The sequence below is a fragment of the Rhagoletis zephyria genome, unplaced genomic scaffold, assembly GCF_001687245.7.
Source record: "Rhagoletis zephyria isolate East Lansing unplaced genomic scaffold, Rhagoletis_zephyria_1.1 Rzeph_scaffold_06203, whole genome shotgun sequence".
In the NCBI taxonomy this organism is placed as follows: domain Eukaryota; kingdom Metazoa; phylum Arthropoda; class Insecta; order Diptera; family Tephritidae; genus Rhagoletis; species Rhagoletis zephyria.
In genome coordinates, this window is record NW_016163286.1 from 1 (window position 1) to 11,335 (window position 11,335).

The 11,335-nt window shown below is 38.5% G+C and overlaps 1 protein-coding gene across 1 annotated transcript in view; it reads right to left on the reverse strand.

Moving 5' to 3' along the window:
* Positions 1–4: 4 nt before the first annotated feature.
* Positions 5–11,335, reverse strand: part of LOC108372960 (talin-2-like) — a gene marked incomplete at its 3' end in the record, with an annotated part of 14,488 nt that continues 3,157 nt past the window's right edge. The window contains exons 2-11 of the mRNA XM_017628790.1: positions 3,876–4,182; positions 3,245–3,643; positions 2,832–3,023; positions 2,633–2,711; positions 2,052–2,555; positions 1,959–1,979; positions 1,426–1,493; positions 1,182–1,270; positions 511–627; positions 5–442 (exon numbers count right to left, since the gene is read on the reverse strand). Coding sequence (XP_017484279.1) covers positions 5–442; positions 511–627; positions 1,182–1,270; positions 1,426–1,493; positions 1,959–1,979; positions 2,052–2,555; positions 2,633–2,711; positions 2,832–3,023; positions 3,245–3,643; positions 3,876–4,011 — 2,043 coding nt within the window. The remainder of the gene's footprint in view (positions 443–510; positions 628–1,181; positions 1,271–1,425; positions 1,494–1,958; positions 1,980–2,051; positions 2,556–2,632; positions 2,712–2,831; positions 3,024–3,244; positions 3,644–3,875; positions 4,183–11,335) is intronic.

Sequence of the window (11,335 nt, forward strand, 5' to 3'; positions counted from 1 at the left end):
GCAAATCACTATTCTCAGGCACTTCTTCCTCAGCTATGGTGCTGAGCACATGCGTGGTTGCTTCGCCGACGCGGCTAGCGGCATTGATCAGACTCTGCGTTGGTTCTTTGCTCTCCGGTTCAGCGGCCTTCAGCAAATCGCTGAAAGCATTGCATAGATTGCGAGCTGCATCAAGCAATCGATCGCCATTGTTGCTGTCCTCCATGAGAGCAGCGATTAAACGCACCTCCTTAGTAACCTCCGGAATTGTCTGAGTTATCTGCGAAACGGACGCGGAAATGGCCTCCGTGTCGACTTCGTCCAGTTGGGAAGCCGTAATTATTTGTGCGGTAGCCGCGTTCATAGTGGCAACGTGACTAGTAACAGCCTGCTTGGAAGTATCCAACGTATTCTCACGCCACTCGATTGATCTCAAGTCGGTACCCAATTCTTGTATGGGAGCCTAAAGGCGAAACAAATGGGACGGTTTTATGCGCCATTAGAAGAGGCTGCCACCTAACTCGTACTCACCTTTGTTCTTAGCTCTTCATCAGCGCGCATCAAAACGTCCTGACCGGCCGAGATGTAACCAAGTAGAGCGCGCTGCGGTTCTGTCAGGTTCACTGTGCTTATGCGCACTTCCTTCGTCTAAAAATGGGACGGATGATAAGTTAGCGGATTTCTAACTAAAAATATATGTTTCAAACTATAGAAAGGGGTTAAATGAGACCTACTTTATGCAATTTTGTTTGACCTTTTCGAGTGCAGCATAAACGGAATGAAATGAGTTTTTTATTAGAATTTCATAATGAGTTGATATCACCATGTAATGGCATGTCTATATACATACATAAAGCTTATGGCAAAACAGACAAAAGTTGCAAATAAAACAAAAATGAGCGCGCCTGGGCGCGAGAGTGAAACTTCTCTCGATTCGTTTTGTACTGCAGAAAGTTGTATTTTACGTCCTGATTTTATGACTATGCGATTGGGAATATTTTCTTTGTTTGAAATTATAGAATCGGACTATACGGTAATAGTATTTTCACAGTTTAAATCATGAACCGCTGCGACAAGAGAGGGAAGGAAGAGAGATTCACTTACGTGACGATTTTTTAATTCACTACCTCCGCGTAAGAAGTTTCACTTTAAATTAAAAAATATAAAAAAATACTCTTTGTGGACTCTATTTATCTACTTACCGTTGGCGGTTGATGGGCGTGGTTAACTTGCCCAACGAAGGCTCCATATTGAACTGTTTGTACTTCGCCTTGGGTGTATTTTCTTTCGCCTATTTTAAATATTTGTGCATTGTAGACATAATTCGTGCGAAAAATATATACAAAGATACAAAATGAAAATATAAAAATATTAAGCGACAAAAATTATAAACAATTAAATGGAAGCCTTTTAGCGAAAAAAACAGCTATGTACACTCCAACTCACCATCTGACGCACGTAGAATTTCTGGATGTGCCAGTGATTCGGTGTTAATTTTACCAATTTTATTCGTTTCATGTTGCAAAAATGTTGCTCTGCAAATTATTATTATTTTTTTTTTTTGTTTACATTTATCAATCTGCTCAACCTGTATAGGTAGTACTTACTTTGAGGGCGCAACTGACTCTTCCACCATAGTGGAGCCCTCGTCGCCCTCGATGCCAAAATGGTCCTTAGTCTGCTTCTTCTTCAAAATAATATCAATATAACCAGCTATCAGCTGTACAATCTGCTCAGCCTCAGTCGTCTGCACCGAGTAGTACTGATTGGCATAATCACCGAAATCCAAAGTGAAGGTATTCGGCGAAGCGCCCCAACGGCGCACTGTTGTCAACGGCCACGATACCAGAATTTCCTTGGTGCGCTCATCCAGACGCAACACCGAGTCCTTGGTCACACCCAATAGACGCGGCACCAACTTATTGCGTCCATTCATTTTCTCCTTCACCAAGAAGAAAGTTACACCATAGGTCNTCGTTTCATGTTGCAAAAATGTTGCTCTGCAAATTATTATTATTTTTTTTTTTTGTTTACATTTATCAATCTGCTCAACCTGTATAGGTAGTACTTACTTTGAGGGCGCAACTGACTCTTCCACCATAGTGGAGCCCTCGTCGCCCTCGATGCCAAAATGGTCCTTAGTCTGCTTCTTCTTCAAAATAATATCAATATAACCAGCTATCAGCTGTACAATCTGCTCAGCCTCAGTCGTCTGCACCGAGTAGTACTGATTGGCATAATCACCGAAATCCAAAGTGAAGGTATTCGGCGAAGCGCCCCAACGGCGCACTGTTGTCAACGGCCACGATACCAGAATTTCCTTGGTGCGCTCATCCAGACGCAACACCGAATCCTTGGTCACACCCAATAGACGCGGCACCAACTTATTGCGTCCATTCATTTTCTCCTTCACCAAGAAGAAAGTTACACCATAGGTAGGCAGCTCACGTGCCGTTTTCGTGTACAACACCTTGGCGTCGATTTCTGTAAGAGCGACGTGTTTCTTGTGCTCAGCAAATATTTTCTTTTCTATGTTCTTCACACGAACATACGACTGCGGCAAGAAGTCCTTTAAACTGAGGAGGAGTAAAAAAATGCAAATAGGTGGTGTTCGCACACACACATTCCGGACAAGCAAACAAAACAAACTTACTCTAAAAATCCAGGCTTATGTTTCGCTTCGTTGTGTGGCCCGAATTGTATATGCACTTGGATGCCAGCAAATTCACATGCTGATTTGCAAAAAAAAAAAACAAAACGGAAAAAAGTCAAAACACACAAAACAAACACATAGAAATAAAAGCAGAAGAATTTCTTTTCAGCTGCGAAATAACACAACGCGCGTCACGTACCTTTCTCCTGCGTTACTGGATGTGTGCCATCTAGGATGGCGTCACGTGCCTGCACGTACAGCAAATTCAATTGTACCGGGTCACGTGAGTCAATATTTTGATCCGAGAAGAAGAAGCGACGACGCAGCAAAACAGTTTCCGATTCATCGATGCCCTGTTCGCGCAGCGTCTTGCCGACATCCACCCAATTAACTAAAGTTTTTAAAACATCTGTTAGTTAGTATTCAGACGCGCTTGGAATTTGNTTTTGATCCGAGAAGAAGAAGCGACGACGCAGCAAAACAGTTTCCGATTCGTCGATGCCCTGTTCGCGCAGCGTCTTGCCGACATCCACCCAATTAACTAAAGTTTTTAAAACATCTGTTAGTTAGTATTCGGACGCTTGGAATTTTGTTTTCTCCATTGATACTCACTTTCATCGTCGGTCTTCAGCTTCCTACGTAAACTCTCCATCTTTGCATCGCGATCCTTTTCGGTGAATTTGCGGCGCAACGTCAGTGTGCCAAACTTATTGTCCGGCAAGTTCTCATTCTGCGCCTCGGTGTCCTCGCGCACCAAGCCATACTCCTCATGGTTGGTAATGCCGATTTTAGTGCAAATGACCACCATTAGCTGCGACACCGGCTGTGAGTCGTCGACGAGTATCGTCTTTACGGCGCCATCCAGCATACGAACGCGCAATGTGCGTAGTTTGCGTCGGTACTCTAGGGTGTCCTGATTATGGAGTATGTAATAGCCGAGCGTGCGGCCGGCTTCCAGCCAAACGCCCTGTTGGTGCTGCTCATCCGATATAAATAGACCATATTCGCTGGCTGTGGCGAGCGAGCAAGGAAAAACCAACAAACAAAAAATGATGAAGCATAAAATTGTGTGAACGGAGCCAGCAACAGAAAATAGAGCGTAAATACGAGTATAATGAATACGATGTATGTATGTGAGTGGGTGGGTGGGTGGTGGTGGGTTTGGTAGTAGTAGTATATGCGTTTATGAATCTATATATACATATATGTATGTGTGTATGTTCATTTGCATGTATGCACTTACGTTGTCCCTGTACTGCTTCGGCGAACTTATCCCGAATGATTTTGCAAGCATCAAATACTGTTGTATTTGGATGAAATTGAATTGTCTTTGTGACGCGGCCACCCTCCAACTGGATGCGCAACGATAATGTTGACATTTTTGCTTTTATCGCTGTCACTGTCGTCGCTTCTGCTTCTGCTTCGGATTCTTCTTCTTCTTCTTCTTCTTCTGTGCGAATGGATGTGAATGTTGTTGTTTTTGTTGTAAGTGATGTTGATTTTTGCGTTTTTCGATAATAATAAAATTAAAGACTTAGTTGTAAAAGGCACTGTGGAAGAGAGAGCAAGAGCAAAAGAAGAAATTAATTGATTTTGATACCAGCGGAGGAAAACGTAAGTTCATTTTTATGTACTATATATTTATTATGCGCTTCGGTGTCCTTCTTAGTATCCCCCTTCCTCAATGGGGAATCTCATTGAATTCCCGAGACAGTATCCACCCCAAATTATTTATAGTATGAGGCAAGAGAGAATGTAGACGACGGCTTAAGATAAGGAATTGTGGGTAGAGCGAACCCTCCCCTATTGTACTAACGTACATATGTGCATAAGTACATACATACATACGTACATGTGTACAGTGGGCGACGTAATAAAGTTGCCATAGAAAGACTTGCAGGTTTAGATATTACTAAAATTAAAAGTATGCCAAGCGATAGGTTATACAATACTAGCTTAAACTCAATTAAATTTCATAAGCAAAATTACCTCTAAGCTTTCAACTTTTTAATCAGATTTGTTCGAATTTTTTGAGTATGCAGTTTTATAGCCCATTAAATTTTAGTAGAATGAAGTGTAAGTTTTAAGTTGCTAAAAAATCGCGTTGATTTTTGGCAAAATTTTTTTACGCGTTTTCTTCCATAAAAAGTATGTTCGAAAATAATATATTCAGAATAAAAATTAACAAAAATCAGCGTGATTTTTTAGGAGCTTCAAACTTGCACTTTATTCGCACTAAAATTTAATTGACTATAGAACTGCATCCTCAAAATAAATTCTAAAAATTCAGATTAAAAAGTTGAAAATTTGGATGTAATTTTTCAGAATTTTTATAATTTTTGCACGAAGTTTGGAATAAGAACTTAAATGGTTTTAGTTAGATAATGGAGCTATGCTTTTACAAAAAATAATAAATATTAAATAAATTAAAGCAAAATAGGAAAAATGTGTTAAAATGTCGTGTCCCTATCTATTTTTCCACCACTGTGTATGGTTTGAGGGAACGCATTTTTTATGGATTAGGATTGGAATATGTGGGCGCTGCGTCTACCATTCCGTAGGACCTGTGTTCGATCCCTGATTTCCATGTAGACATGCATTTCTTACGAAATAAAATGCGGAAGAACGTTCGCAACGAAATTTCAAAAAATCAAAGCAAGTTTTTATGAACTCCACTTGTTTTATAGGGTGATCCATCTAGACCTTGTTTTTTTATTATTACCCGAAACAACATCTGACATTTACTTTTTAAAAATAATTTCATTCAAAAATGTTGGCCGCGACTACGCTGTAGGTGGTCCATTTTGAAGGTCCAATTTTCATTTCATTTCAATTTATTATTAATTATTTTCAGTAGAAATGTTGGCTGCCAAGTTTTGAATCATAGCTGGCTTATCAATGAACACTTATTACTTTACATAACCCCAAAGAAAACAATCCAGAAGTGTGATATTATATCGATGGCTGAGTGGAAGATCGACCCATCTCGGCAGCCAGTTCGAAAACGCTCTATCTCAAAAAACTTTTCAAGAACGCCCTATTTCAGAATTCGTTTCAAAGACGCCCTATCTCAGCTGCCGATTCAAAAACGCCCTATAGCAGCATATTTTCAATACATTTTGAAGTGAGATAGGGCGTTTTCGAACCGAATTTTGAGGTAGGGTGTTTTTCAATTAAATTCTGAAATAGGGCGTTCTTGAAAAGTTTTTTGATATAGAGCGTTTTCGAACTGGCTGCCGAGATAGGTCGATCTTCCACTCAGCCATCGATATTCTGTCTGCGGCCAACATTTGAATGAAAATATTTTTGAAAAGTAAATTTCAGAGATAGTTCTTTCGGGTAATGATTAGGATTCCGACATTCAAAATATAAAAAAAAAATCGCAAAAGCTGTAACCAAAAAATTATAAAAAATCTATTGTTTTTTCTTGGTATAGTATGTATTTATTTATTGACTATTACTCGAAACTTGCACTTCATTTGACTGAAATGGTATGGGCTATACAACTGTAATTTAATGTCCTATAAGAATATGCCTGGAAAAAAATCTTATCTACATAAGGTTCAATAGTTATAACATTTTTAATGAAAAAAATTTGTTTACATGTTATTTAAATGGAAAATTTCAAATGCCAAACGACACCAAATGGGAGAATTTTCTTCTTAGCAAATAAGTTCTTCTAAGGCCATAAATAGGTTAGGTTAGTTATTTTGGATCACCCTAATGTATTTTCTAGGCATAGGTTGAGCACTTTTTTTTGACAACTAGTGCTAGCAGTAAAAGCCCCCACATACAGTGTTGGACAAAACATTGGCAAATGGAACACAGCCTGAGATTTTTTCCTCCTGCGTACCCATTTTCTTTTTTGTAAAAAAAAAATGCGTGTTACTGCTTGTTTTAGGAACTTTACTTCAGTAACGTACATATATATGCATGTTAAAACTAGTTATTCAAGCCCCTTCTAGGCTGAACCCAAAAATTAAATTGGAATACATAATGCTACCGCGGGAAAAGCTAATAAAATTGGTCTTTCAAAAAGACAATGGCCCGAACCATACGAAAAAATGTATGTGCTACGAAATTTAAATTATTCCACTTGCACATTTTTTGTTCTACACTGTACATTCATACATCCCCTCATCATCATCCATAAAACTGCACAAACTTCTTGAAGATCAAATATCTACTATTTGAATTGGTTCATGGATAGATATTCACAATCGCGAACCGAACTGTAGTGTTAAGAAACACAATAGTTGCATGCCGCTGACTTAACCTGCGAATTTGGTTTTTTTCCACCGTTTTTATTCCAACCCATCATCCACAGTCGAATGTTGGCAAGTCGCCAGCAACCCCCTCGATTACTTTTCCACACTTTGAGATGAGCATTTTGCTACAATGTCCTCTCATTTGATATACATATGTATGTATTTGCATGTAGGTACTACGCTCTCTACCCACGAATCCGCACAACCCTCTTTAGAGGCCTCAATTTTCAATTCAAGCACTTTTCTAATTCAATATTTTTTCTAAGTATTTATACTGGAAGTGAAACTCTTGAATGGAAGAGGGGCGCGCAGGCAACACTTTGCCAGCTAGGCAATTTTTCGGTTTCGGGTTCTGCATCTGTATGTATGTGTGTATGTATGTAGATAGCCCAGAGGCAATGTCATTAGTTGGCTTTCTAAAAAATTATAAGTTCCGAGTGTTTATTTTCTTTTATTACAACTGAAAGCCGAGATAAAAGAGCACGGTGTGAACAAATAATTTAAATGACTGTGTGGCTATCTGGTGGCCGGGCCAAGCCCAAAGCGTTAGCAGCAAGTCAAGGAAAACATGTAGAGCAAATTACTAAAAACGATTGGAAGAATGAAAAGAATAAGGCAAAATCGATATTCTTCGGTCACTTGAATTAAAAAAAAAGGGCGGAGAAAATTAATTTTTTGCTGCCACTTAGAAAAAGTACACAGTTTTATAGACAAGAATATAGATTTCTGCAAAAAAGAATATATGTACACATTTTTCCACTGTACAGAAATCATTCAAAAATGGCTGCAAATGAAACAAAGAAAATGAAATCGATTTTTAAAGAGGCCTTGTTTTTTCCATTTTTACTTTTTCTACTTTTCGAAATCATTTTGATCCACACTTTTCTACGGGATGAGCCAAGTATAGCAGTTAGTTGTAGGTGCAATAGTTCACAGCATCTGGAGAAGTGCGACCACTCCCACTTCTAGTGCTGAAGAAGCATGCACTTCACCAAAAAATCAAATTAATCACTTTTGAATGCAAAAAAAAATACTTTTCTCTCTTCGTTTAATCTATGTGTGCCAGCGAGTCGACCTCCTTTCACCGAATCTACACGACAACTGAAAATTACGCATAGCACAGAAATATATGCCCCTTCTTCATCTCGAGAAGCGGCTCACAAGCACACGCACACACACACACACACATACACACGGGCACCCTCACCTGAGCCCATAGCCACACACACACATGCTCGTCGAATTCATGCGGCTTGATTCAATTCAATCCGGTTCACAACATATCTGGGGGATGGATGCTGTGCGAACTGGAAAAATCGTCACTGGCACATGGCAGCAGGGTGGCAGCAAACCCTACTCACACTCTTCCGAGTATTAAATGCTGATTCGTATTGCTTGTATCCGTTTTCGCCTCGCCATGCCACAAACTGAGTTCTGAAAAATCACAATCGCAACATAACGGAAACGAAATGGCAGTGAAACAACCCCCGTAGAGATTGGAGAGATTTAACAGAGAAATGTAGAATTGCAAACGTACAGCATATTGATGGTGCTTTTTTTATCTGCTTACAAACAGAAAATCTAATGGGCATGCGAGTATGTTTAATCTGTATGCGTCGGCATATTCGGTTTCGCAAGTGGCGAATGTGCACAGTGACTCCGACAGCCGGAAAGAGGACTCGAATAAATTTGATATAAAGTCTTTTCTTTAGCTTAGTATCCAGCTCTTAAGAAAACGGTCAGGAAAAATTGCCATTATTTCGCGTGTGTGTCCAAGGAATTTTGACATTTTTGATAACGCACAGCCTGTTGCCTCACTCTTTCCTCAAGAAATAATGGAACGGGCATATATTTCTGTTGCAAACCTGGGTTGCCTTGTGCTCTTTTTTCACAAAAAACTTTAGAAAACCGTAGTAGAAAGCGTACTAAATTTCTGAAGAACTGCGTACTGCCTTAAGGAAATTTGACTCAAGAAAATTTCTTAGCCATTTCTTGTACGTCATTTTATATGGAGTTTTTGCTTTTCTTAAGAGCTGGATACTAAGCTTTTAACTGGATTAAATGCAAACTAATAGATACTAAAGAATTTTTTAGGGTGCCCCAATTTTTTATTTATTTTTTCTTTATTTTTATTTATTTTTTGTTAAAGATGAACCCCTTTAATTTTTCTAGTCAACGTATACATACATAAAGTTTTACCGCTGTAGGACGACTGTAACCCGTGCCGACTAGAAGTCGAACTTTTGACAATGAAGTTGTACTTATCGTAACATGAATGCGAAAGTAGAGCTCTGGGTTTTTAGTTTTTTTTTTTTAAATCCTATTGAATGACAAGCTTTTTTAAAGAATTCTTTTTTATCTAAGCTATGTAACTACTTTCAACTCACCGAAAATTAATACCTAAACCGATTTTCTTTTTTACTTACAGGTCCCAGTCGGGACGGAGTACTTCGGATACCGGGCGACCTACGAAGAGAGTCAGCCTTGCTCGATTATTATAAACTTACTCGATTATTATAAATATTTGCCCTCTTTTTCCGCCACTCTTCGAACCAATTATGAATACNTTTGTTTAAAAAAAAAAAAAAAAAAAAAAAAAAAAAAAAAAAAAAAAATCTGATACTGCCTTACCTAAACAAAAGTGTTTGGAGGAGCGACAACGCTACGTCAAATGCAGTAATAACACCAATAATAAGCATTGGTTTGTTTGTGTGGAATGGACATCCGAATTTTTTGGCAGCCAGACAACGCTGGCACTTTGATTTAGGTATGGCAAATAGAATCGACCACCTCCGGTTCAACTAGAGTTACAGCATCACAACCTCTCCTACGTCAGAAAAAGACCACAACGAAGCCACACAGCAAGTGCAGGCGCATCCATTAACATTAGAACTATGATACCCCTTGAAACGGGAAGTCCAACGGCTAGTACCTCTGGCCAAAGTGGGAGCTTAAGTTGCACTCTAACCTCCCAACGATAGATATCACGCGGTAAGCTCAAGGTCATACCTCTATTCAGCTACTCACCACCAAGTAGGAAGTGCCGATCGTCGCCTGGCCATCTCAACGATCAGCGTGGATCAGGAGGACTGAGGACATTTTTTAAGGGGCTCTTTGCTGTGATAGATGAAATGAATGAAGACTTTTAATCCCATAACGAGCCAGACGAGGTACAGCTTAGGTACCAGTAATACCATCGGACTCAGCGAAAATCTTGGAGATGCTGCAAAAGCTTAACACAGATACACTAGTACCCTCCGGTTCCTTAAAACGATACACTAGTACCCTCCGGTTCCTTAAATCGGACGACAATTCAAGTAGTCTTGCTTCAGAGCTATGAAAGCTTAGGTTGACTGCAGAGACGGTTACTAGAAGAGATATCGCACATTTAATAATTTAGATAATTATTTAAAATTTAAATTTTTTGGGAAAACGCAAACAAAGTTTGATCAAGTCACACAATTGGTATACAAAAAGACAGATAGAAAGACACATATCTGCGCTATTTTTGGAAAGTTTAGTTATGTATATGTATGTTAGACTGAACATATTCTTTTTAAAAAGTAATTAAATTTTTTATGTCAACCAACTCAAAAAATTTATGTACAAAATACAGGCAACCAACCGACCAAACACCAATTTCAACCTACAATTATTTGGTGATTACTCATCGAATCACCTAATAATTAGTAGAAAACGCTGTTTTACGTATATTTATTTATACATACAGTGCCGGACAAAAGTATTGGCACAGAGAATTGTTCGCAATATATGCAAAGTTTTTTATTCTAATTTATTTTCAATATTTTTGAATAAAAATATAGTTCGTACTTCACCAAAAAACATAAAAACAAAATATCTAAACTTTGTGCAAAACTCAGGAAAATTCAATAAATTTGCATACTAATTTGCAACTTCTTATTCAGATTTTCTAGAGAAATTCTAAGTATGTAGTTTTATTGCCCAGCTAAATTTAGTATAACAAAGTGCAAGAACGAACTATATATTTATAAAAAATTATCGAAAATAAATTAGAATAAAAAACTTTTCAGATATTGCGAAAAATTCTCTGTGTCAATACTTTTGTCCGGCACTGTATATACATGCTTACAGGTTGTACTATTATTGAAGCAACGCACCTACCATCATCGGATCACATTTCAAATAAGAAGATGAATGATTTGTTTGCACGGAAGGAGGAAGGATACCATGACAAGTTGAAAAACAACCACACACTACGGCATTTGAGGCCCAAGTGTAATCGGAAGTCGACGTCCGTCCGTCCATGTTGTTTGAAAATATAATAAAAGCACAAAATCGCACTGACGCACACGCACCCATATATGTACATACAGATGCGTGCAACTAATTAGCAACGAAATTCAGAACGATATTGCTTGCAAATTATGTTTATTTATTTATTTTTAATAATTTT